Source organism: Oryctolagus cuniculus, chromosome 5, assembly GCF_051225735.1.
Source record: "Oryctolagus cuniculus isolate XC-2025 breed Fujian yellow rabbit chromosome 5, ASM5122573v1, whole genome shotgun sequence".
In the NCBI taxonomy this organism is placed as follows: domain Eukaryota; kingdom Metazoa; phylum Chordata; class Mammalia; order Lagomorpha; family Leporidae; genus Oryctolagus; species Oryctolagus cuniculus.
The window spans coordinates 62,717,753-62,745,208 of NC_142871.1; the positions used below are offsets into that span (position 1 = coordinate 62,717,753).

The 27,456-nt window shown below is 47.9% G+C and overlaps 1 protein-coding gene across 4 annotated transcripts in view; it reads right to left on the reverse strand.

Moving 5' to 3' along the window:
- Window positions 1-6,019: 6,019 nt before the first annotated feature.
- AFG1L (AFG1 like ATPase) overlaps window positions 6,020-27,456 on the reverse strand; it is a 195,382-nt gene continuing 173,945 nt past the window's right edge. For all 4 annotated transcript variants that reach the window (XM_070073732.2, XM_070073733.2, XM_089333866.1 and 1 more), the window contains 3 exons: window positions 13,725-13,865; window positions 10,536-10,649; window positions 6,020-6,698 (listed from right to left, as the gene is read on the reverse strand). In XM_070073732.2, the coding sequence (XP_069929833.2) occupies window positions 6,570-6,698; window positions 10,536-10,649; window positions 13,725-13,865 (384 nt within the window). In that variant the 3' untranslated portion in view covers window positions 6,020-6,569. The remainder of the gene's footprint in view (window positions 6,699-10,535; window positions 10,650-13,724; window positions 13,866-27,456) is intronic.

Genomic DNA, 27,456 nt, shown 5'->3' on the forward strand with positions numbered 1-27,456 from the left:
CACCAGTGTACATGCTGCTCCGCGTGTCTTCCCAATTCCAGCCTCCAAGGCCCGCGACGACTCATCAGGCGGGGCTATTGGATCTGGGTCTAGGAGACACCTGTTTGCCAGCTGTGCTGCCTTGGGCAGACCACGCAACCTCCTGGCTTCTCCCTGTCCTCAGAGGCAGCATGGAAAACGACACCTGTCTCAGAACCCCTGTGGGTGGATGGTGGTGTAGGAGCAGGTGCTTTGTAAACCAGCAAGTGCTTCCTGTTTTGTCGTTAGTGAGGGAGGGAAACGAAAGAAGAGTCCAAGTCTCTGGGGAGAAGAGCAGGCACTGGGAGGCACCAGAGACGGTCTTTCTATTCCTTTAAATACTTATTTACAGAGAGAGAGAGAGCGCGCAAGTGAGCTGGTTCACTCCCCAGAAGCCAGAAGCCAGGAACTCCACCCAGGTCTCCTACAGGGTAGCAGGGACCCAAGCACCTGAGCCATCATCCACTGCCTCCCAGGATGCATTAGTAGAAAACTGGATCAGAAGCACGGAGCAGCCAAGACTCAGACCAGGGGCTCCAACGTGGGCCACCAGCATCCATTCCAAGAGGCAGCTTAACCTGCTGTGCCGCAAGGCCCACCCCGCCCGAGAGGGTCTTAAGATGCCGTGGTATGCCCCTCACCTGGGCTCCAAGACCTACAAGCATCACAGAAACAGCTTATGCTCCTGTGAACATGCCCTGGCCACTGAGTCAGGAAACCCAGCTGCTGTGCGCGCAGGCTGTGCAGCCACACGCATGGGCTCCATGGATGGTCTGGCCAGTGGTTCTAAGCCTGCTGCGCACTGGAATCCTCGGGGGCCATCAATGAGTACTGATGCTGGGACCCCACACCTGACCAATGTGCTTGTCTCTCTGAACCTGCGTCCTAGGCCTGGGAACGAGCAGCCCCGACATCCATGGCTCTTCCCTGTAAATCCTTGGACTTTTTTCTAGTCACTTCACACACTGACCACAAGATGGCGCCCTCTTTCAGGGAAATCTTTAACAGGCAACCGTCCACTTTGCGTTACACAATCCTCAAAGAATAGATTTGAATGGAACAATATTCACCGGCATCTCATTAAGCCAGAATCCCATGCCCTTGGTGTCTGACCATTTAATGCATGCCTTTTGCCTTCTGCTAGAAACCACGGGGTTGAGATGTATCTTCTCTTGTGCGAATATTCCTTAAGGGGCTGTATGCAAAGCGGAGGCTAGGGGTTTATTGTCGAGTTATGACCAGAATCATTAGTACCGTTAGCAAACAGTACTCACTGCAAAGTGCTTTTTACCAACCATCCCTGAAATAACTCCATGAAATGAGCACTGTTGTTCCCACTTATAAGAAAACTGAAGCTTAGAGCACTACCTTGTTCAAGGTCACACACTGGCAGAAATCAATTTTCCAATTCTAACTCCTTCCCACGGCATCATAGAAATCAGTAGTTAGCTGCTGGGGTACAGCCTTGAGAGAGGAGACTGTAGAGAGCTCTGGAAGGCTGCCTGCATTAGCGAGACAGACAGACAGATGTCACCCTGGAACTTCATGCATCACAGCCAGAGGTCAGTAGATGCTTGACTGGCTTGAGTGACGCTGAGATAACAGGAAGTTCCTAGGGAACTCGACAGAGTCGGAGACGCTGAGCCAAAAGCCCGTCTTTATTTATTTTTTTTATTTTCTGTCTAGGAAAATGAACTGCTGTCTGCTAATGAAAAAAAAAATGGAATCTTCATTCTGTTTTCATAAAAAGTTAGAAACTCATCTCCAAAGAAAATCTTCGTGAGATCTTGTGAGAGGAGTGGATCTAGCCAGACGCCTGATGACTCGCTGCGATGGATCAGGAATCTGAATGCCGCAGACCGGGCCCTAGTCCTGGGGGTGTTTTTGTATCTCAGAGGGGGACTCTGCAGGAGTAGGCTCCAGTTATGTGGCCCAGGAATGCTGCTCTCAGGACAGAGGCCGTGAAGTGGAAAATGTGAGAAATAAGGGTTTTGAAAGCGTTACTGAGGGCACATCAGAAATTCGTGGAAACTGGAATTAAAGACAAGCTGGAAAGATGGCATCTAGGCAGCCTTTTCGTGGTACTCATTTTCCGTGAATTTCTTGAAGCGTTCTTGTCTGTCCTGCGATCCACGCTGTTCTCGTGGTTTCCTGTGCCTCCGGTTTCCTGTCTGTAAAACGACTTGCAGCAGTGCCCATGTCACACGGTTGGTGCGTGCAGCCAACGAGCTTAGCTACCAGGATGTTCCCAGGATGTAGTCAGCACGCATGACCACATGGATAGGAGCACATCCCTTCACATATTTTACAAGTGAAATTTTAAGTTTTTTCCCTAAAATTCCAGCTAATTTAAGAATTCTTTTATTTGCATAATTCTAAGTACAGGAAATGTGCTTCAGGAAAACTAAAAACGTCCTTATGATTAAAATTTGAAATCCCACTGAAAATGCACAGGTTTCATTAAATGATTAGTCTCTTTGGCCTTAGAGATCAAAATTATGGAAGTCCACCTTTTTTTTGGTCTGAGGACTACTATAGGCAAATGCAGTAATCACATTTTGCTTTTTCTACGAAAAGTTTTCCTTTTTCTCCACTTAAGTCTGGAAACTTCTTCCGGAGGGCACACACGGCATCTTCCGGACTCAGACGTCTCCGGTGCGGGCGCCTGGGCGAGCGGGAGCCGCCTCCATCTGCTCACAGCTGCGCCCTCCGCCTTCCAGCGCACTCGTGGAGCCCTCGGAAGAAGAGCCCGTGCCCGAGGGACGCCCTGCGAGCCTGCGGAGGAAGTGCACTGCCCGGGCTGTCAGAGGAGTGGCCGGGAGCTGGAGCGGCCTGCCGAGAGGGCTCGTGTTCACCGCTGGCTTGCTCGGGCGTGACTGCTTGCTGAGCTCCCACACTGCTTCCGGCTACAGGCTGTTCTTCAAGGCTTGTCTCTTTTCTCACGTTGCTGTTCTATGAAGGGGACCCCGTGGAGAGAGCCGCAGAGAGTTGTTCCGGCCATGGGGCTCCTCCCTCCCTCCCCTCCCCTCTCCTGACTCCCAAGCCAGGCCCATCAAACCCTTGCAGCCCTTCTGCCCTCGTAAACCCTGCTCCCAGCTCCCGGCTCGTCCCCAGCGGCCAGTGCAAGCAGGCCAGGAGCTGGGACGGAGAGGGACACACACTCAGTGGCTCAGTCGTGTCCAAACTCCAGTTTGATCCTGCAGAAACATTTGAAAATTGCCAAGTTCCTTAGAACAAAAACTAAAAGGCAGTGACACAGAGACTTATACAGGATTTTTAAAAAGAGATTTATTTATTTATTTGAAAGGCAAAGTTACAGAGACACAGAGGGAGAGGGAGAGGGAGAGGGAGAGGGAGAGGGAGAGGGAGAGGGAGAGGGAGAGGGAGAGGGAGAGGGAGAGAGATAGAGAGAGAGAGAGAGTCTTCCACGCATTGGTTCACTCCCCAAAAAGCCATAATAGCCCGAGCTGAGCCCATCTGAAGCCAGGAGCCAGGAGCTTCTTCCAGGTCTCCCACATGGGTGCAGGGGCACAAGGACTTGGGCCATCTTCTGTTGCTTTTCCAGGCCATAGCAGAGAGTTGGATGGGAAGTGAACAGCCAGGACTCGAATAAGTGCCGGCGCTGCAGACTGGGGCTTTACCTGCTACGCTGCAGTGCCGGCCCCCACATAGGAATCTGTCATTGACCCAGGGCCCTCACCGACATTCCCGGATGGAAAAATGAAATTTTATTCCAAACACCTGACCTCCAGTGATGCTTTCCAACAGAACTTGAGAGGGGCCACAGCTCTGCACACGCCACGCCCGTGGGGACACTTCCTCTTTCTAGCAGTCATGCTGTGTATCTGGCTGCCTCCCGGTTTGCACTGTCTTTTTATGGAGACACAGAATAATCGCCACAGAAACGTACAAGGAAAAAGCTCAGATTTAAAGGCAAAGGTGATGCGTGTCTCATTTACTAAGTCCAAGACAACCGGTGTGCTGTAAATTCATCTTCACTCGAATTTTTAAAAATGAAACAATAGTACGCATGATCTCTTTTTGAGAGTGGGAGGCACTGTGGTATAAATATGGTCGGCGACCCCCGCAGTTGTAAGCCGTGACTCTGGGGTTGAGCAGCCTCGCTTGGCCAAGCCTCAGCTTCCTCATGTGTGAACAGGGCCCCTGTGCCCCTTTTCCATGACCAGTTTTTTAACCCTTCAGCTAGACTAAAGCTGGCACATAGTGGTAATTTACCCTGTGTTCTTTTTTTTGGGGGGGGGGGGATAGGCAGAGTGGACAGTGAGAGAGACAGAGAAAAAGGTCTTCCTTTGCCATTGGTTCACCCTCCAATGGCCGCCCCGCGCTGATCCGAAGGCAGGAGCCAGGTGCTTCTCCTGGTCTCCCATGCTGGTGCAGGGCCCAAGCACTTGGGCCATCCTCCACTACACTCCCGGGCCACAGCAGAGAGCTGGCCTGGAAGAGGGGCAACTGGGACAGAATCCGGCGCCCCGACCGGGACTAGAACCCAGTGTGCTGGCGCCTCAAGGCGGAGGATTAGCCTATTGAGCCACGGCGCCAGCCTTACCCTGTGTTCTATTTCTGCCTTTGTTGGGACTATTTCACGTCAATAAAAATGTTTTGCAACCATACTTGATTTTAAAAAACCTTTATTTAGATTTTTCTCTGAGCTTGGGCAGCCGCTCATCTTGACTTAAATAGGTTAGTGTCGAAACAGATTAATGTGGGTGGATCGTTAACTAATAAAATAAACAGGTTCAAAGAGCTTATTTATGTTGGCAATTATAATCCTCGTCTAAACTAATTCACCTATGCCTGTCCCCACAAAATGCTTGATTCTCACAAGATTTTGTATTTTGTTTCTTTTCTGGCTTTTTTTTTTTTTGCAAGAAGAATGTAGGCTCTATTAATATCCTCACCTGAGATCCCCCTTGGAATGTCTGTCAAATCATGATTTACTTAGATGAATCAAGGAATGAGTTCAACAAAGGACAACTCGGATTTATTTAAAATAGGCCTGTCAGGGTTCTTTTCTGTTTGCTGGTGGTGCATCTCATCTCAGACTCAGCAGTGAGGGGGAGTGGAATCCCACCAGGATGTGCTTACAGCCCCGTCCCACCCCCCTGGCCCCCAGGGCAGGAGTCCCTTCAGCTGTCTGACAGGTTGCTGATTCTTGGCCCCACCCCCAATGCGCTCCCATGGGTCCTCATTATTTTTTTTTTTTATATTTATTTACTTGAAAGTCAGAGTTAGAGAGAGAGAGAGAGAGAGAGAGAATCTTCCATCTACTAGTTTACTCCTCAGATGGACACAAATAGCCAGGGTTGGCTCAGGCCAAGACCAGGACCCAGGAGCTTTATCCGGGCCTCTCAAAATGGATCCAACACTTGGGCCACCTTCTGCTTCTTTCTCAGGTGCATTAGCAGGGAACTGGATCAGCTGAGATGTGAACCTGCGCCTATCTGGGGTACCGGCATTGCAGGCAATGGCTTAACCCAGTACGCCACAGTGCCGGCCCCAAGTCCCCACTCCTGACCCTGCTCTCCCTCTGGCTGTCGGAGTCTGAGATCTTGCCTGCTGGCCACAACTCTGCTCCTTACTCCACAACCTGCTACTTTGATGGTAGCATAATTCTCGATTTTTTTTTTTTTTCAGGCATCTCCATGTCTGCTTGAGATCAAGCTTGATCTCGTGGTAAAAACATGTATTTGTCATGCAAGGAAGCCTGGAGCCTGGAGGTTTACTGTAACTCATAACTCCCCAAGCTCACATGTATACATCTGTATTTTTAATTGCTATGCCTTTTAGTTTTTAGTAAGATCAGAAATCTTTGTTTTTCATTGGAATGCACTTTGTTTCCTCTTATAGAAAACATGTTTCTAGCATGTGAATCCATGTGGCCAAAGCCTATTTAGCATGTGTTTGTGTGTTTGAGGTTCATTCAGGGGGTTTAATGTGAAACTGAAGTCTCTTGTCCAACATTAATCTTCAGGAGTGATAATTTTCATTTTTAAAAGTTAATTTATTTATTTGAAAGACTGCGTTACAGAGAGAGAGAGATCTTCCATTCACTGGTTTGCTCCCCACATGGCCTCAGAGAACAGGGCTGGGTCAGGCCGAAGCCAAGAGCTTCTTCCGGGTCTCCCATATGGGTAGCAGGGGCCCAAGCACTTGGGCCATGCTCTGCTGCCTTCCCAGGCACATTAGCAGGGAGCTGGATCAGAAGTGGAGCAGCCGGGACTTCAACTGGTGCCCATATGGGATGCCGGTGCTGCAGGCAGTAGCTTTATCTGCTACACCACAATGCCAGCCCTGATGATTTTCAATTTGCTGTGCAGAAATGAGGCCAAATAAATAGGTGAAAAGCAGACCTAGAAAAATGGTACATCTGTAACTTACTGACCCACTACATCTTCAGCAGCAATACGGGATTAGAACGTCCCAGGAGCAAAGTGCGTAGTTAATGAGAAGGTGATTCCTTTGGGGCTCACGATGACGAGTTCTCTGTGCATTCGCCAGCTGTCCAGAGCTGCGCTGCGCCCGAGTGCCAGCTACTTCTTGCTTCTGTCCCCTTCATTCCAGTACTGCTCAGTCTGCATTTCGGTGAGTCGGGAAATGGTGCGCTGGAACGCAAAGACTTCCTCTTCTCCCGTAAACATGGAGAGCCCTTCTGCCGAGTCCTGCTCACAGACACAGATGCCCAGCACCGATTACAACCAGCCCAAGCGGAAGGCGCACTGTGCTACGTACAGCTTGAAAAAAAAATTTTTTTTTGGTTTCCCTATTTAGATTAGGATAAATTTCTACAAATTCTTTTTCATAGATAATCTCTTAGACTAGGGCGTCAACTGATCTAAACCTATTAGGTAATAGAAGAACACATTAATTAGCAGGAAGAAAACCCAAAGGGGAAGCATTAGAAGGCTCATTAAAGCTGAGACGCCTCCAGAAAATCCAGATTTGCAGGTTTTGCCCGTGGTGCCGGATCTCTGCTAAATCCACAGGAAGGGCATTCCAGACGGAAAAGGAATTCCTTCTCCCGAGTGCACATGCGCAGTACTAGTAGCAAAAGCAGCCGTTCTGCCAGGCCAGGAAGAGGCTCCCGCACACCCCCGCAAGCCCTGGGGCAGCCTCCCGCTGCCTCAGTGCCCCCCCCCCCCCGGGACAAACTCCCAAGAGCCTTTTCCAAACTGGGTGACTGCAAGGCCCAGGGCTCCTGGGTCCTGGAGAACATGCCCGGGTCTAACTCTGCAGGGGCACCAGCCGCTGGGGCGTTTGTCCCCTCATCAGGTGGTCATCTGTGCCCGCAAGGTTGGGAAACAGCCTAGGACTGTGATCCCAGCGTGGGCTGGGGGCCACCGGGTGGGCTCTCGTTATCCTGTTTCCTCAGGGGTTTGCTGCTATGTTCTCCCAGAGAACAATCCTGGACTCCTAGGTCTACTTCCCCACTGACCCTGTGAACGTCAGGACCAAGGTCGCATTCCCTGGTTTCTTCCTATATGATGGGCCCCAGGGGCTGTGCCTGCCCTGTCTGAACCCTAATCCTAGAGGGAAGGGTTTTTTTTTTTTTTTTTTTTTTTAAAGATTTACTTATTTATTTGAAAGGCAAAGTCAGAGAGAGAGACAGAGAGAGCGAGCGAGCGCTTCCATCCACTGGTTCACTCCCTAAATGGCTGCAACAGCCAGGGTTGGGCCAGGCTTAAGCCAGGAGCCAGGAGCTTCTTCCTGGTCTCCCACGTGGATGCAGGGGTTCAGGCACTTGGGCATCCTCTGCTGCTTTCCCAGGCCATTAGCAGGGAGCTGGATTGGAAGTGGAGTAGCCAGGAACTCAAACTGGTGCCCATATGGGATGCTGGCACTGCAGGCAGTAGCTTAACCTGCTATGCCTCAGTGCTGACTCCCTAGAGGGAAAATTTTAAGGGCCAATGATTTAAAAGGCTTCAGGGTGCCAGTGCTGTGGTGCAGGGGGTTAACGCCCTGGCCTGAAGTGCCTGGATCCCATATGGCCGCCAGTTTGAGGCCCGGCTGCTCCATTTCCAATCCAGCTCTCTGTTATGGCCTGGGAAAGCAGTAGAAGATGGCCCAAGTCCTTGGGCCCCTGCATCTGCATGGGAGACCTGGAAGAATCTCCTGGCTCCTGGCTTCGGATCAGTGCAACTCTGGCCATTGCGACCAACTGGGGAGTGAACCATCAGATGGAAAACCTCTTTCTCTCTCTCTGTCTCTCCTCTCTCTGTGTGACTCTGACTTTCAAATAAATAAATAATTTTTTTTTTTAAAGTCTTTAGAAACTGACTTGATGCAGCTCCTCAAAGCCCATGTTTGGATGGAAGTACTGCTCTTGGAAAGCCAAGATTTCTGATGGCCCCAGTGTCGGGGTCCACACGCCATCACTGACGTCCACTCTGCTGTGGTCTGAATGTTGGGATCTCCCCAATGTGTCCAATGTGCTGACATTCTAGCGCTCAAGGTGCTGGTGGTGGGGGTTGGCCGGGTGTTGAAGGTAGCGCCCCCACAATCGGGACCAGTGCTCCAGACAGACCCCCTACACTCCAGACAAGTCTGTGAACCCAGGAGGGGCCTTCACCGATGCTGGATCTGGAGCCTTGATCTTGGGCCCCCAGCCTGCAGAACGGTGAGAAAAAACAGGTGCTCCTAAGCCTGAACACAGAGAGGCACAGTATGCAGCCCTGTTGGGAAAGTTTGCTTTTGACAGGATGATGGGCCTGCTTCTCTGAGACCCTTTAAGAACGCATGTTTTCTATTCAAGTTCAGCAGGAAGTGCATCCTCGTTCCTCTGGTGACAGGAGGATGGGGTGCTCATTCTTGAGGTGAGTTGAGTAAAGCTTTAAAGTCTGTCTAACATTTCAGTTGTCTATAGTTGAGAAGAGAGAAAGGCAGAGTCACTTCTGCTGGGCCTGGGGTGAGTCACCGGGCCCCAAGCCCCAGAGAAGTGGGCCAGCTTCTGTTAGTTCGCACAGAGCCTGGCGCACACAGGTGCCCTGCAAATGTCTGCTGCGCGGACACTGGGGGATGGATCGGGGACTTCTTGGTCGTCCCTGGGCTGTGCGAGACCCTCCACGCTCCTGGAATGGCCATCCCATTGCTTGAGTCCTGCACCGTGCACTCTGCAGAGCCAGCAGGGATGAAGGACAGTGAGAGAAGGCAGCGTGGCGTAGCAGAATGAGCGGCGCCCTGGTGTCCAGCTCCGTGATGTGACTCAGCACTGTTATTGCAGGCCCAGTAGCCCACCTCTCTGGACTTTGTTTTGTTCTGTTTTTCTGTTTTTATCTATTCATTTGTGAGGCAGAGAGAAAGAGAGCAAGCGAGCACACTCTTATCTCATGGTTCATTCCCCAAATGCCTACAATAGCCCAGGGCTGGGTCAGGCTGAAAGGAGGAGCCAAGAACCCCACAAGGGTGATAGGACTCAATGATTTCAGCCGTCACCTGCAGCCTCCAAGAGTCTGTGTGAGCAGTCGGAAGCTGAAACTAGAAATTGAAGCCAGGCACTGTGACCATAGGACACAGGCACCTTCACCACGAGGCTGGATGCCCACCCCTGGACTTCTGTGTTTGTCATATGTAAAAGGAAGTTCGTGAAAGGACCATGTGGTCACTGGGGTTCTGGCCATGCTCAGACTGTCATTCTCTAAGTTCCGTGAGTAATGTCTGCAACATGGGCTTTGGAAGAAAGAAAACAGGGGCTGGTGCTGTGGCATAGCAGGTAAAGCCTCTGCCTGCAGTGCCGGCATCCCATATGGCCGCTGGTTTGAGACCAGGAGGCTCCATTTCCCATCCAGCTCTCTGCTGTGGCCTGGGAAAGCAGTAGAAGATGGCCCAAGTCATTGGGCCCCTGCACCCACATGGGAGATCTGGAAGAAGCTGCTGGCTCCTGGCTTCGGATTGGCACAGCTCTGGCCATTGCAGCCAACTGGGGAGTGAACCAATGGATGGAAGACCTCTCTCTCTCTCTGCCTCTCTTTCTCTCTCTGTGTAACTGTCAAATAAATAAAAAAAAATTTTTTTTGACAGGCAGAGTGGACAGTGAGAGAGAGAGAGACAGAGAGAAAGGTCTTCCTTTGCTGTTGGTTCACCCTCCAATGGCCGCTGCGGCTGGTGCGCTGCAGCTGGCGCACTGCGCTGATCCGATGGCAGGAGCCAGGTGCTTCTCCCGGTCTCCCATGGGGTGCAGGGCCCAAGCACTTGGGTCATCCTCCACTGCCTTCCTGGGCCACAGCAGAGAGCTGGACTGGAAGAAGAGCAGCCGGGACAGAATCCGGCGCCCCAACTGGGACTAGAACCCGGAGTACCGGCACTGCAGGCGGAGGATTAGCCTCGTGAGCCGCGGCACCGACCATAAATAAATCTTTAAAAAAAAAAAAAAAAAGGAAGAAGAAAGAAACCAATCAGCGGTTAAGGGTGTGCTGCACTCCTCCTTCAGAACGCAGCCATGCATCCAATGGAACCAAGGAGGCTGCTTGATAATAAAAAGCGAGTATGTTAATATCGCCTACCTGGCTCAGCCCCAAATCGTCCATCAGTATTCTGCTTTGCTCCAGCTCACTGTCGTGATGTTGATGCAAAAATAAGCTCGCTATGGGAGCTGACGCAGAGCAAATTACGCGCACCTGAAAAAGAGGGCAATGAGTAAACAGTGTCCGTCTTTACGTTCTCCAAGCTCAGGTAAGGCAGCTCCCTCACAGAAGAAAAACCTGTTTATGACATCAGGGACTTTGGATCTTTGCTTTGAAAATATCTATTTTTTTTTCCTAATAGTTTGTCTCTTTAAAGTGGTATTTTGAAACTGCATAGAACTTTTCACAGTTTTTCCACCTTGTAGCTTTGTACGTGTGCAGGGAGCAGAGGTTTGTTTGGGAAATCCCAGGCCGGAAGACGTCTCAGTTCACCAGGCGGACCAGAGCCTTCTGCGTCTCCTCCCACTACTGCTGTGGTGTGGATATCCGCGTCCCCTCCAAAATCCGCGCTGGACACGGAACCCTCAGCCCAACACAGGGACAGGTGTGGCCTTCAGCGGGTGACTGAGCCACTGCGGCTCCGCCTCCACCCGCGGATTAGCCGCTCTCCTAAGAGCCTCTGATGCTTGCGGTTCGCACCTGTTCGCTGCCCACCCCTCCCGCCTTGTGATCACATGATGTGGATGCCCCTCAGGGGCCAAGAGAAAACGCCACCGGCCTCCCCGCCCGGAGAGAGCAGCCGCGGCCACGCGGTGCTACCTGGCAGCGCCGCGACGCTGCGGCTGTGAGCGAGCGCCTCCTGTGTGTTAAGTGACCCAGCGCCAGGGTGCTGAGACACGGTGCCGTCGGGGGCTGCTCCCCAGGGCTCCCCCGCCGCACAGCGCACAGCGCTGCTCTAATCAGCCCTCCAGCTTCCAGGACGGACATCTACAGCAGCATCCTGTCAGGGCAGCCTTCAGAAAGGGCTGAGCCGCCCGTTAACGTGTCCTGAACACACAAGTACTCCAGCGCCCGTGCACATGTGATCCTAGGCTGGACACAGCTTTCTTATGTCTTTCTCACGTTTCACAGTCCTCTTTCATGTTTAAATTCAGAGCGCCCTCCTCTGGATGGCTAAAGAGTTCCTGAATCTGTTTTCAGGATTTGCAGCTGCCCTTTGAAAATCCTTATTTAAATACACACTCCATTACTTTAAAATAATGTGTCGACATTCGGGACTGGCTTTTCTACATCCAAACGGCCGTCTCCCTCCTCGCATAAATTCTTTTAATCATAAGTGACACTATTTTCGCTAGCCGGGGCTATCCTTATTTCACAAATTTCTATGAATGCATTCTAGGACAATGTGTTGAATGCTCCCAATTTCTTGCAATAAGATAACTGTGACTATGCCTTGAAGAAGAAGATAGTCTTTCAATGTGTGACTGAGTTAAGGCAAATGTTAGCAGGACTGTTTGTTCCCTCATACTGCGCGATGGTTTTTTTTTTTTTTTTCTTTAAGGAGAGGAAAAATGCAGGTGAGGTCGGTTTTAGGGGCAGGACTGAGGGGTGGGAGCCCAAGCCTTCTGTACGGTGCTCCTATAGCTGAAATCCAAAAACATGGAGTTTCTGGCCGTCCCACTCTGACAGCAGAAATTGCAGTCTCCGCACCATTCTCTCCTTGAAGGCCTGGCCCTGGAAACACAGGGCGCCGCCCCCAGGTGCCCACCGTTCCTTCTCTGCACCTTGGGCCTCCCGCAAGACCCCTCCCCCAACTCCCTGCCTGGCCACCGGCCTGTGGGCTGCAGGCACCAGCAGCAGATTTCGCTGCCACTGCTCAAGGCAGGCTGCTCTCAGCAGCTGCACCAGCGCTGCCACTCAGCCTCCATGCTCAGTCCACCCCAGGTCCCTGGCTGCACCCCCCCATACCCCCTCTCTCCTCTTAGTGTTCACAAGAAAATGCAGGTTCCATCAGGCCTCAGGCCCAGTGGGAGTGGCATGGGCTCTAGAACCTGGACTGTAAGCAGTCCCGAAGGCTCTGAAGCAGGGGAGCCTCCTAAGCCTTCCCTGGGCCCAGGCTTCGCCCCTGCCTACACTCCCATGGCGCCAGACTCCTCCCTATGCCCGGGACTCATGCCACCGTGGCGATCTGACATTGTGTTCTGTGGACACGTGATTCACGCTGATTCCACGCTGGACCACGAGCTCCACAAGGGAAGCTCCATGGCCTGGCTGCCCTTGCCATGGGATTTTAGGTGCTTACCCCCGTGCCTGGTGGGATGAGACTGGCCATGTGAACAAGTGAATGTGACACTGAAATGTTACCTCTCCTGCCCAGGAGGTTACTCGTCTCCTGACCCCTCAAAGTCCCTTCAATTTTAGAATCACTGCTCCGTTTAATCCCGTATGAGGGATAAGGAGGAAAAAATGTATCTAACGGTAAAATAATCTTTAATTGGAAATGGTACTTGTGCTTCAACTACAAATAAGCATTTACAGGTATATACTATGCATGGCCCTCACCTTTGCTGAGAGTTTACTGGATGCCAGACAAAGCTTTTAGAGCCTTATATACACTGGTGGTTCTCACAGCAATCTAGAAATGCCATCAGTAGCCCCTTTATTTAGGGAAGGCAGGTGCAACTCGGAGAGGCTAAGCCAGTCTTCGGGACAGACAGCCTACTCCTGTGCTCCTTTACCACCAGGCCGCGCTGCCTTTGTTGAAGGGGCAACGGCTCTGCCATGCATGCTAAAAAATACATGGAGCTTTAAAGATCGAGCAAAAGAGGGTAAAGTGGTAGTTACTGGGGAAGAGAGAGCTCCAGCATCGAGGAGTGTCCTCATTCATTCATTCATTCATTCACCCATTACTCTAGCAGTCCAACCATTTGTTCATGCAACAGATACTCACTGGGCACTCAGTGTGGGCGAGGCATTGTGCTTTACCTCCTCACAGATGGAGCACACGATCCATGGGGTAGAATGACAGCATCTGTAGCACAGTAGAGGGTCTTGCAGTGGGAGGTTTACTCTCCTACTGCTGCCGCTGCCACCAGCAGTGCTGACGCCACGTTCAGTTTCTGACTAATGACACTGTAGACACTTTCCATGGCTTAGCCCTAGCCTGCACAGCCACCCCAGGAGTCAGTGCTGTGGTTCACCGAGATGTGAAGTAAGTGACAGAATCAGGTAGCCAGCTCAGGCGACCTGGCTCCGCCCTCCAAATGTTCAAACGTCCTACAGCCTTACCTTGAAATCATAAAAGTTATCGATGAGAGTTATAAATCTCCGTGCTTGAGTCCTTTTAGCCAGTGTGAATTGTGGAATGTTTCGTAAAAATACTGTATCAAAATTCTTTGCTAGTTCCAAATAGTCGCTGGCTCCCAGGGGCTATCATTGAGAACAAAGAAAGGACAGAAAATGAGAACCGATCAATTCTAGTCACTGTCGGCTGGGTTGAAGTTGAAAACACCTCTCTCGCCATGGTGTGGTCTAGGCGGGAGCTTTGGGGTAACTTGACCAAGTGGGGCTGTCTGCAGAGTAGACTAAGGATGCTGACTGTGTACTGGGTGTTGCCTTAACTGTGATGTAGAAAGGCAGTAAGAGAGGAGAGTGTGGTGGGGAGTGAGAGAGTACCTCCAGCCATAGCCTCAGCTGGCACCAGTCAGGCACCAGTCCAACCTCAGGTCTTCCATATTTTTATTTATGTAACTCTAAATATGTCATGATAAACCTGTCCTGTGGCTCAAAGGCAACCTGGTGCTACTGTTCAGTGGTGCTGTTTTATAATGGTGCACTGAATCTTGTGTCACAACTCTGAAACAAAGGCTATGCTTCGGTATGGAAAATCACCAGAAACTATTTTTAGTTTCATTTGAACTATAATCATTTTAAAAATATTGATTGATTATGGCATCAGTAATCACCCTAGGCTCTTGTCATACTGATGCCATAAACAAGAGTGTCAATTTGTTAAGTCAACAACAGGAGTCACTGTGCACTTACTCCTCATGTAGGATCTTTGGCCTTAGTGTGCTGTACATTGAGATTTAATGCTATAACTAGTACTCAAACAGTATTTTTCACTTTATGTTTCTGTGTGGGAGCAAACTGTTGAAATCTTTACTTAATGTATGCTAAACTGATCTTCTGTATATAAAGAGAAACGAAAATGAATCTTGATGTGAATGGAAGGGGAGAGGGAGTGGATAAGGGGGGAGGGTTGCGGGTGGGAGGGACGTTATGGGGGGAAGCCATTGTAATCTATAAGCTGTACTTTGGAAATTTATATTCATTAAATAAAAGTTAAAAAAAAAGGAAAAAAATATTGATTGATTTATTTGAAAGACAAGAGTTACAGAGAGAGGGAGAGAGAGAGAGAGAGAGAGAGAAAGTGAGATCTTCTATCCAATCATTCACTCCCCAAATGGCTGAATTGGCCAGAACTGGGTCAGGCCAAAACCAGTAGCCTAGAACTCCATCAGGGTCTCCCATGTAGGTGGCAGGGGCCCAAGCACTTGGTCCATCTCCTGCTATTTTCAGAGGTCATTAGGAAGGAGCTGGATGGGAAGTGGCACCCACATGGGATGCTGGCACCACAGCACCAGCCTCTGATCTATACTTATTCAAATGCAACACAGTAGGAAGTACTTGGGGGCTTGAATGAGCAGAAGTAGACTGAGTGAGCACACTACCTCCTACTCCAAGGAGGGCACGGGATCCAATGGCCCCAGAATTATTCACCAAAGCGCCACCTACAGACACAAAGTGCTTGCTCCTGCACACGAATGCCACTCTAGAACATTACGAAAGCTTGCTGCAAACATATTCTTAGGGAGAGGAGCATTCCCGGGAAATGTCACCTCTCTTCATTTTAAGATCTGTGTGGGTGACTGTACTCCGAGCAGCAAACCTTGAGCCAAGGTCTGGAGAGTGGCCTGGCCCTGCTGGCGTGCTGAGAACACCAGAGACTGAGTGGCCCAGGAGCCACTCTGAGGTCCCCCAAAAGCTCCTGTGTCACCACAATTACCCCTATGACACAGGTGGCTGAGCCGCCTCAGTTTCTGGCGGAATCCATCAACGTCCCCGCCACCTGCTCCCATCTAAAAATGTCTCTCTCACCTGGGAAGTCCTTGGCATGAAAATGTCTTTTAGCAATGCTGATAAAGCCAGGTTCCTGGGAGAACTGAGAGAGCTGAAGAAGGACGTGATCCTTCTCGTCTCCGTGTCTGTTCATCGAAACCAGCCCTGCACCGAGAACCAGCCCACACCCACAGCGCTCAGGGAAGAGGCGGTCTCCTGCAGGTGTGGAGAGGTACAGGTGACTCCAGACAGCTAGGTTCCGAGAAGGGGTCCCTTCCAGAGAGAGCAATCCTAAGAAGGATTGGCAATTATGAGGCCTGGGCCAAGGGGCACACAAGGACAGAGAGCCCAGGGAAGAACACAACTCCTCTGGACATGCGCCGGGAGCGCTCCTTCCTCCTCCTAACCCACGGGGCCAGAAGGAGACGGCTTTTGCCTCTATCTCCAGCCCCAGTGCCTGACCTGGGATGAGACAAGCCACTCCCCTCAGCCACATGGGGGCTGAGCGCTTTGTGGGTTTTTGGTGATTGGGAAGGGGGGAAGGTGTGACTGAACTCTGAGTGTCTCCCACGGGCACTGTGCTGTCCGGCCGGGACGGACCAGAGCACATGTTTATAGAGAAGCTACGAGTAACAGCTCAAGCCTGCCTGGGTTTGAGTTCTCGGCCTGTTACTCATAACTGAGCATGTTTGGCAGGTTATGGAATCTTCCTGTTCTTTAGTTTGCCATCCGGAAATTGGGAATTTGATTCCTATATCACAGGACTGTGAGGATTCAATGCAACAATACAAAGAAAGCATTTGGCACAGCACATTAGCATTCGATCCATTTTGGCTACTTTGATTTTTATTATTCTGATCTTAAGTGTTTTGCCTACTTTGATTTTGATTATCTTGAGCTCAAATGATTGGCTAAGTATAAATGAGTTAAGGATGTGAAGAAGCATCATTCTCAAGAGGAAATCAGTTACTTTTGCCCCACTACATCCAAAACTTTAAATCAATCTTTTTTTTTTTCTATCCATCCTCAGAGTCATAGCAGGGACCCGATAAGGCTGTGGAATCTCCAAATAATGACAACAATTTTCCAGAGAAGGGGAGGTAAAACGTGGGGTCTTTTTGTGGAAGATATAACGCATGTGATGAGTGTCTCAGGTCTGAGGGCGCCTTCCCCTGATCAGTTAGAATTACTGCCTCAGCTTTTGTAAATCAGAAAACTTATCTAAAAAATGTCCACCCTCATACAGGGTATGTAGTTTTGTATAATTAAGCTCACTCGTTATGCATGGACGTGACTTCTATCAGTACAACCACATGCCCAAGGAAAATCATTATTAGAAGTGCACTAAAGTGCCCGGAGCAACCCGAGATCAGCATTCTGCCCACTCAGCAATTTTATAAATTATATACCTTTGTCAGTGGGTTCTGCATTTGCCTTTGTATTAGCAAATCTCTCTTCTTCATATCCCTCAGGCAATTATGTGCTCATTCGCATAAAGAAAACAAAGTTTCATACAGTCATCTCTGTCCTTTAAAAAGAAGTCGCTGTGGGAATGGTGGATAAGTGCATATAGTTTAGGATAAATAAAAAGTTCTGGATGTGGATAGTGGTGACACTTGCAAACAATGCCAATATACTTAATGCTGCCAAACCCTAAAACAGTGCCTAAAATGGTAAGTTTTATGTTATATGTTATCTACCATGATTAAAAAACATCATTAGAACAAGAGAGGTTATTGATTGCCAAAGATATCTCAGTTTAGCCCATGGAAAGATAGAAAACTTAACTTTCTTTATAAACATGAAAAAGAAGAATGAAATGAATTAACCAAAGAAGTCTTTACCCCAAGAAACCAGCTCCACTAAGATTCATTTAGAATATGAAGTGGCTCCTTTTTTGTAAATACTTAAAGACTTTAGAGATTTATTTATTTGAAAGACAGAATTACAGAGAGAGAGAGAGAGAGAGAGAGAGAGTGATCTTTTACCTGCTGGTTCATTCCCTAAATGGCTGCAGTAGCTGGGGCTGGGCCAGGCTGAAGCCAGGAGCCAGGAGCTTTCTCCAGGTCTCCCACCTGGGTGCAGGGGTCCAAGGACTTGGGCCATCCTCCATTGCCTTTCCAGGAGCATTAGCAAGGAGCTAGATTGGAAGTGGAACAGTCGAGACTTGAACCAGTGCCTATATGGGATGCTGGTGTCACAGATGGCTGCTTAACTCGCTGTGCCACAATGCAGGCCTCAGAGAGTGTTTTCTTAATAAACTGGCTTTGATGTTGACCCCAAGAGATACAACTCAAATTTCAGGATGGAGTCTGCTAAGATATAGGGATTCTTATTCCTGAGAAACGCCCCAATGAGTCACAGAGTCATGGGCAAAACTACGGGTGAGGCTTTGGAATCACCGGCCCCGTCGTTTCCCAGCGAGTACCACTGACCTGAATCTCTTTACCTATAAAGGGAAGTCCTAATTGTCCTGAAGACTTGATACATCAGCAGTGTGTAAAACCTTAGGACAATGGCAGCTGCACAGGACGTGCTCAGTGGATGTTATTAATTTACAGAATTCATGTGAGAAGTCAATGAAATGATACATGCACAGTACACGCCTTGGCATACAACGTTCAGGAAATAGCAGCTGTTATTTGGTTAACTTGTAAGTATCATCTTCCTCAGATCTCGAGATCAGGTAGCCTGCACAGTGAACAGTTACAACCGACTGCAGGGGCAGGCATTGTGGCATAGGGGGCAAAGCTGCAGCTTGGGATGCCCGCATCCCATATCAGAGTGCTTGGTATAAGCCCTGCCTCCACTTATGATCCAGCTTCCTGTTAGTGCGCCTGGGAGGCAAGAGATAATGGCCCAAATACTTGGGTCCCTGCTACCCATGTGAGAGATCCAGATGGAGTTCTTGGCTCCTGGCTTTGGCCTGGTCCAGCTCTGACTGTCTGCAGGCATTTGGAGATTACACCACTGCATAGAATTCTTTCTCTAACTTTCTAATAAATAAATAACTCTAACTTGCTTTTCTGCCTCTTTACTCAGGAGGATAAGGAACCTGCCCCTGTGGTCCTTCTCACTGTCTGAATCCATTGAGGTATCTGCCCGGACACTCATGCTCTCCATGAAGTCATGCAGATGAGAAAATTCACGTCTGCCTCCTACCGTCAGCATCACACGCTGGGGAAAAGTTCCTGGCCCACAGAGCGAACAGCTCCTATCCCAGTCCACAGCACATAGGAAATTTATTTATTTATTGAGTAGATGTATGAATAAAACACAACACAGCCTGGAACACAGGTCCTATATCTCCTTAGCTGTGTTTTGTCTGATCTTAAACTCATACACTGAGTTTTTTTTTGTTTTGTTTTTTGTTTGTTTGTTTGTTTGTTTTTGACAGGCAGAGTTAGACAGTGAGAGAGAGACAGAGAGAAAGGCCTTCCTTTTCCCGTTGGTTCACCCCCCAAATGGTTGCTATGGCTGGCGCGCGGCGCCGATCCGAAGCCAGGAGCAGGTGCTTCCTCCTGGTCTTCCATGCGGGTGCAGGGCCCAAGCACTTGGGCCATCCTCCACTACCTTCCCCGGGCCACAGCAGAGAGCTGGCCTGGAAGAGGAGCAACTGGGACAGAATCCGGCGCCCCAACTGGGACTAGAACCCGGTATGCTGGCGCTGCAGGTGGAGGATTAGCTAAGTGAGCTGCGGCACCGGCCGAGTTCTTTTTTTTTTTTTTTTTTTAAGATTTGTTTATTTATTTGAAAGTCAGAATTACACAAAGAGGCGGGGGGAGAGAGAGAGAGAGAGAGAGAAAGAGAGAGAAAGGTCTTCCATCTGATGGTTCACTCCCCAATTAGCTGCAATGGCCAGAGCTGTGCCAATCTGAAGCCAGGAGCCAGGAGCTTCTCCCAGGTCTCCCACGGGAGTGCAGGGGCCCAAGGACTTGGGCCATCTTTCACTGCTTTCCCAGGCCATAGGAGAGAGCTGAATTGCAAGTGGAGCAGCCGGGTTTCAAACTGGCACCCATATGGGATGCTGGCGTCTCAGGCCAGGGCGTTAACCTGCTGTGCGACAGCACCAGCCCCACACTGAGTTCTTAATTTTGGTTATTGTGCTTCACATTTCTAGAATTTCCATGGGTTTTCAAACTTGAGCTTTTCCTTTACATTCTCTCTAGATCCCTCCTAAAATCTCCCAAGCCTAGGATGGGCGTCTGGCCTAGCAGCTAGATGCTGGTTAGGATGCCCGTGTTCTGCATTAGAATGCCAGGCTTTGTCTCCCAGCTCCGTGGCTCCAGATTCCATCTGATGCAGATCTTGGGAGGCAAAAGCGATGATTTAACAGCTGGGTTCCTGCCAACCATGGGGAAACCTTGATTGAGTTCCCAACTCCCAGATTCATTTCCAGCCTTTGCAGGCATTTGGGGAGTGAACCAGAGGATGAGGGCTCACCCCTCACTCCCTCTTTGATTTCTAAGCTTGCTTGTTTTGAATCTCTTTGAATATATAAACCTAGTTGTTTAATAATTGTAATATCTGGGTCGGCGCCACGGCTCACTAGGCTAATCCTCCGCCTAGTGGCGCCGGCACACCGGGTTCTAGTCCCGGTCGGGGCGCCGGATTCTGTCCCAGTTGCCCCTCTTCCAGGCCAGCTCTCTGCTGTGGCCCGGGAGTGCAGTGGAGGATGGCCCAAGTCCTTGGGCCCTGCACCCCATGGGAGACCAGGAGAAGTACCTGGCTCCTGCCATCGGATCAGCGCGGTGCGCCGGCCGCAGCGCGCCGGCCATTGGAGGGTGAACCAACGGCAAAGGAAGACCTTTCTCTCTGTCTCTCTCTCTCTGCCCACTCTGCCTGTCAAAAAAAAAAAAAGAAGAAGAAGAAGAAGAAAGAAAGAAAGAGAAAGAGAAAGAAAGAGAAAGAGAAAGAGAAAGAGAAAGAGAAAGAGAAAGAGAAAGAGAAAGAGAAAAGAAGAGAAGAGAAGAAAAAGAAAGGTCTCCTTTTACCGTTGGTTCACCCTCCAATGGCCGCTGTGGCTGGCACGCTGCGGCCAGCGCACCGCGCTGATCTGAAGCCAGGAGCCAGGTGCTTCTCCTGGTCTCCCATGGGGTGCAGGGCCCAAGGACTTGGGCCATCCTCCACTGCACTCCCAGGCCACAGCAGAGATCTGGCCTGGAAGAGGGGCAACCGGGACAGAATCCGGCACCCCGACCGGGACTAGAACCCCATGTGCTGGCGCCGCAAGGCAGAGGATTAGCCTAGTGAGCTGCGGCGCCGGCTGTGGGCTCATTTTTAATTGATCATTTTGTATGGCCTGTGAATGATGTTACAAACGTGGCCCTTGGCAGCAGAGAGCTTCCCCACCTATGACTTGAAGGAAAGATGACGACTGAAGCCACGGAGGACTGCGTGGGGCAGAGCCTCTGGCCAGCCTGAAACAGCCCTGCCTTCGTGAAGTGTAAGACTTCGCAGGGCATCACTTAGCCTCTGGCTAAGACACTGATTAAGAGCTGGCACTCAAGCCCAGGCATTCTGATATGGGATGTGGGTGTTCTAACTGGCGGCTCACCCACTAGGCCAAATGCTCTCTCCAAACCTGATTTCTAAAAACTTAGGTTTATGGAAGCATGTTTCTCCCAGGGTGTGCATCACCAAGAACCTTGAATTGGAGCCAGAACTGCAATCCAGGCACTGGAATATGGGCTGAGGGTACCCTAAGTGCCACATCGTAACTGCTGTGCCAAATGCCCACCCCTGCCATGCCAGGTTAGCCTGCTGCAGGAGGAGTGGGCACAGAGAGGAGCACTAACTTCCAGGAGTGTCCTAGGCCAGCACACGGCCAGTTGCCCCCACATGGATGACAGAGCCCAGCCATGATGGGCAAGGCTGAATGCAGATGCACAAGTGTCCCCAACAGAGATCAAAAAAACTGGGCCACTGACCTCTACACCAGGGAACAATAACAAGTACTTCCTGTTTTAAGACACCGAGTTTTGGGGTGATTTGTTATGCTGCAATAGCTGACTGGCACACTATACTTACTATAGAGAGACTGACCAGGGAAAGCTGTATATTGAAAGTCATCAGGGCCGGTGCCATGGCGCAGTAGGTTAATCCTCTGCCTGTGACGCCAGCATCCCATATAGGAGCCGGTTCAAGTCCTGGCTGCTCCTCTTCCAATGCACCTCTCTGCTATGGCCTGGGAAAGCAGTAGAAGATGGCCCAAGCACTTGGGCCCCTGCACCTGCATGGGAGACTGGGAAGAAGCTCCTGGCTCCTGCCTTCAGAGTGGCACAGTTCCGGCCATTGTGGCCATTTGGGGAGTGAATCAACAGAAGGAAGGCCTTTCTCTCTGTCTCTCCCTCTCATTGTCTGTAACTCTACCTCTCAAATAAATAAATAAAATCTTTTTAAAAAAGTCATCACCTGTAGAAAAATATGATCTAGCTTTTATACAGAGATTAGTTTTTACATAATTGTTAAGTTTTTGTAAATAAATATATTGTGATTTATTATATGGTCATTTATTTTTGTGATCAATTTTGGAATTTTTATGGTATCCTATATAAAATGTATTTCCAAAAACAAAACTTATGATTCACTGTGTATAAGAACTAGGAGAAAATAATATGTATATTTATATATACATGAAGACACTACTTGGCGTGCCCATAGCCTGTACCAGAGTACCTGAATTCAAGTCCTGTCATCCAATTTGTTTCTTTCTAATACACACTCTGGGAGGCAGCAGGTGACAGGTTAAGCAGGTGGGTCCCTGCCTTCCACATGGACACTTGGGTTGAATTTCTGGTTCCTGGCTGTGGTCTGGCTTGGGCCCTGGTTGTTGCAGGCATTTGACAGTTGAACTAGTAGATGGTAAGATCTCTCTCTGTCTCTGTCTCTGTGTCTAGGTCTTTTAAATAAATAAATAAGTGTATGTATGTAAAGTAAAAAGAGTGAGCAGAAGCTTGGTAGGCCACTTGAGACCTAAGTCAGAAGTGGAAAACTATCACCTTTGCCTTTTTCTGTTGGCCACAGATTACAAGGCCAGCCCAGACCAAAGAGCTGGACAAATAAACTGTATGTCTTAACAGTACTAGAAAGTCATAATACAAAGGACAATTGGAGCTATTACTACAATCAGACTACACCAGAGAGGTATCTTCATTTCTCCAATATATTCTATGTATGAAAAGTGGAAGAAAAAATGTTAGGTGGTTGGCCTAGTGGTTAAGACACCTGTGTCCCATATAGGAACACCTGCATTTGATCCTCGACTCCTAATTGCAGCTCCCTGTTAACGCAGAGCATGGGGGCAGCAGAGCTGGCTGGGATAATCACATCCTTGACACCCACACAGGGCACCTGCAGTGAGCTCCTGGTTCCTGGCTTCGGCCCCTACCATCCACCATTGAAGGCATTTGGGAAGTGAATCAATGGATGGGGGCCTCTCTCTCTGTGTTCCCACCCTCCCCCATCTCTCTACCTCTCAAATAAATAAATGAAATAGAAAAAAATGTTTTGATGTTAGAATATTGTGTGGCATCCTTATGCAAGAAGGACATGAGCCCTATCAGGGAAAAATAAAAAAAAAAAAGCAGAGAATGACAGGGAGTAAGCTGTTGACATCAAGAAGGAATTGGCTAAAGCCAGGGCTGACTGCACCAAGACTAAAATTGTAAGTGCATTCCAAAAAACGAAACAGGGGATACAGAATTTGAATAGACAATTCATGGAACACAAAACATAAAATAGAAATGGCTAATAAATAAATGAAAAATAGTATCAAGCTCAGTAGTAACCAAAGTAAGAACAAAGGAAGAATGACATATCATTTTCCATATGGCAATTTTGCAAAGAGAAATAAATTATACTGCTAAATGCTGGCAAGCATGTACGGAGGAATTCATTGCTACTGGGAGAGTAAATTAGTTCAGTTGTTCCAGAAAACAATCTGTTGCCTTGTATTAATAACCCCAAAAAGGAATAAATTTGACCCAGTCATTCCATCTCTAGAAATCAGTTGGGAAGAGGTGATCAGAAATCCATCTAAAAACAAGGATATTTAGAATTATGTAAAACCAAAGAGCAACTTTAACATATAACACCAGAAGAATGGTTCAATAAAGTAAGGTAATTTGATATAATAAAATAATATGTTGCCAACAAATACTGGTGTTTGTGACAAATATTTTATGATATGGAAACATGCTTATGATAAAAAGCTAAGTTAAAAAAGCACAATGCAAAATTTTATATAATTACATAAAGATAAATGTTTTGCTCAAAATATATGTGTAGGAACAAGGCATAAATAAATATATAAAAGTGCTAAGTTTTTATCTTTAAATGGTCTGATTGATAAATGTATGTTTCATGATCTCCATTTTTTAGTTTTTCTGTATTTTCCAAAAGAGGGAAACAGAGTACAGTATGACAAAAGAGTAAAAACAAAACTATATAATGACACAGAGAAACATTGTTGAGGATCTTTACTAATTCCAAAGTATATTCATTGTGTTTTCATTTTTCCTACATCTTCTCTAATAATGATGTAGAATTAACATATAAAATATTCAACATAAATCCTCAAGCTAAAGAGCTTGAGGAGCTGTAAATCTATTTATATTTGCCATTGCCAGCTGCCTCTAGTTCATGTGCAAGACTGGGAGTCCCAGAAGGACCGGTTCCATCTTATTGAACTCAGTGTCTCTAGCCCCGTGCTCAGAGTAGGGAACCGAGTCTTACACAACATCTAGTTAGTGAATACATGAGTACACTATCACCAAAGCCTTCTTTGAAATCAATTGTAACCACCGGATGCTTAATAAACAAAAAGCATTGTGCTAAAACCTACAAGAACATTGCACAACACAGAGAAAACACATGTCTCCACCCCTATGACGATGGTAACACACAACTAAATTGCATGCACATGCTATTTATGACAGTTGCAAATATTTATACTTTTGTTTTGCATTAGTTGATCTTCCTATGGAAGTAAACCATAGCATAAGACATTTTGAAACCATCATTAGTATTGTGAATTCATGCATTGTGCCCCATGAATAATTAAAGCATATGATTACTTTTGAGTACTAAATGGCACTTCAGTTAGTAGCATCCTTGAGTATGTTATTCTAGCTCAATATTCAAATAGCATTATCTAATGCAGATCCTTCTTATGTTAGATAATGATGACATTCTCTATCCTACCTGAGCAACTAAAAAGTTTAATAGTCTTTGATGTGGCTGGTTATCTGGATAATTTTCTAAACAGGAACAATTAAAATCCACTTACTCAATGGTTTGTGCATTCTCGACTATTGTTTCAAACTCTTTGTTTCTGTGGAAACCTGGTGGAAACTTAAAGAACTTTAAATCTATAATGAGTCTGCAGAGAGCATTTGTTTTCCTTAATCACCAGGAGCACACAGCTGGATTACATGTAGCAGTTTCTCCAGCAAAGCTTCAGGGATAAAGAGCTTGCCTGCTCTCTTTCTTCCAGCTGCCTCGGTTTTGACCCTGGTGGAAGGAGTGGGGGTTTTTTCCGATGCCACACCAAAGCGAAATGGACGAGCACACCACCAGGCTGCCTTCTGCCCTGCACTGAGTGGCTGATCCACTTCAGCACTCATGAATGAGCTGTCAGCTTGAGTCTCTTCTTCCTCTGCCTCACTAATGCCTGTTCTGCTACCATTATTTCAGCTCAAGTAGGACAATTATTATTTCAAGCTCTGTCTGGATTACACTGTCCTAAGGGGTACCCTTTATCTTTGTAGACTCTCCTTTATAAATTCTGCGCAGGGTTACCCTGACAGCTCCTCATTAAACAAGTCTGTGTGGCATCTTGCTTTGTTTACACAGAGATGACAATACCTCATATCTTAAAGAGAAGTACCTTAGGAATAAAATGCTTGAATGAAATTAGGATGAATGTGTCCTTTTCAAAACAAAGTGGAAATACCACAGAAATTGGTATTAAACAATGTCTATGTGCCAAATTCCAAACTAATAAATATAGAGAAACAGAGACCTGAAATGTGTGGATTTGCGGAGTAAATAATTTCCCAACATTCATGTGGCACCTTAATATGAGAACTCTCAATAACACAAAATCCACAGCACCCAGCTGGGAAATATCTCACCCTTCTGGAGAATACCAGCAGCTCTTACACACTCAGTAAGATGTTCTTCCGGGTGCTAAGGCAAAGTTCCACTACTTGACTTCCCTAGTCTAAACAGCAGGAGTCTGGTTCTGACCTAAATCTCCCAGGTCTTTGCTAAACCCACCATCCTCTAATGATGATTAACGTAGTACTCTTTGGGGTAGTCTTGTAGAAACAATGGCTGAACCCCCAAAAAACACAGTGCACACTAGAGGGGAGAGCACACCTCTCCCGTCTCCTTTTTGACTAGCTTTGTGCATGGGATAAAAAGCCAAATATGGGAGATCCTAGAACTGACAACTTCTTCAATCACAAGCCACATCAAGTCAGATCTACTGAGGACCTACTGTGTGGAAGGTACTGTGCTGTGCTGATTCTTAGGAAACTTCTAGTTTGTATGAAGAGAGGATGGCAAATTCAACAACTGGTATTAAAAATGTCTGTCTTCTAGCCCATGGCATAGAAAGTCAAGATGAAAAATGTGGAGACAGGATAAAAGCACAGGTTTAGAGGACTATGAAGAAGCAGCACTGCCAATTAACAGGCAGCCCTGAGTGTTAAGCATCAGTCCAATTCCAAGGCAATACATAAACACTACAGAAGCACTCCACAAGAGGGCGAGAATCTGTCCCTAGGTTACCTGAACCAAGTGGGACTGAGTGAAGCAGGCTATGAACTGCTTGCTGACCAGGCATCTGACTAGGATGGCGTGTCCAATAACTCAACTGGTATTTCAAATTCAGGGGGAGTTAAGAATTGGCCCTTTTGGAAAGGGGACAAAATGGGTTCAGCCACCCCAGCATAATTAGCAATGGTGAATGAATTAGTACAGCTCAGAGTTGGCCACTCAGAAAGACGCCCCCTCCCTGATTATTCCAGGGCTAGGAAGTCCTGCCCAGGTACTTTATTCAGCTTCATGTGAATGCAGAGTGAGGGGCAGTCGGAAGGCAGCCTAGAACCCATACAAACAGGGTGCTGCTTGGGTCTGTGAGGCTAGGGGAGCGGTGCCTTGAGAGGTCAACCAAGTTCTGGAATCCACCCTCACCAGGGGACTTCTCACCTGGCCAGACTCTTCTACTCATTCTCACCGTATCTAAAGCTGCTGTAATGAGGCAATGAGAAAGGTTTAGGTTTTAGCTTTCATTAAAAGTCATGGGGAAATGTTCGACTATTAGATGTTGTTTCTCATGGTTCCCTTACTAAAATTTGTTAGCTTCAGGCAATTCCTAAGCAAACCAGGTTCTAGAAAAATAACAAGTGAGCTGAATCATACACTACACTGGGCAGTTAGGCTAAGAAAAAAGCCTATGTTGTCCATATCCAGGAATACACATAACAAAACATTTAAAAAATGTTGTATACAAATGTATATGTGTGTGTTTATATATATATATCCCCGTAGATGGATAGATACAGATAGATATAGATACATAAATTTATTTCATTGGTTAGTTTATTTATTTCATTGGTTAGTTTAATATTTCTTTGATGAGCTTTGGGTTTGAAGACATTGAGTTTAATGTGATCCTCTGTAATTAAGCATGAAAAATTCACCCCTTAAAATCATAAAGGATTGGAATGGGCATTTAGCTTAGCTGTGAAGATATCTGGGTCCCACATCTGGGTCCCCGGCTCTAGCTTCTGACTCCTACTTCCTGCCAGTGCAGACCGTAGGAGGCAGCAGTGATGGCTTGAATACCTAGGTTTTTGCCTTTTACATGGGAGACCTGGACTGAATTCTC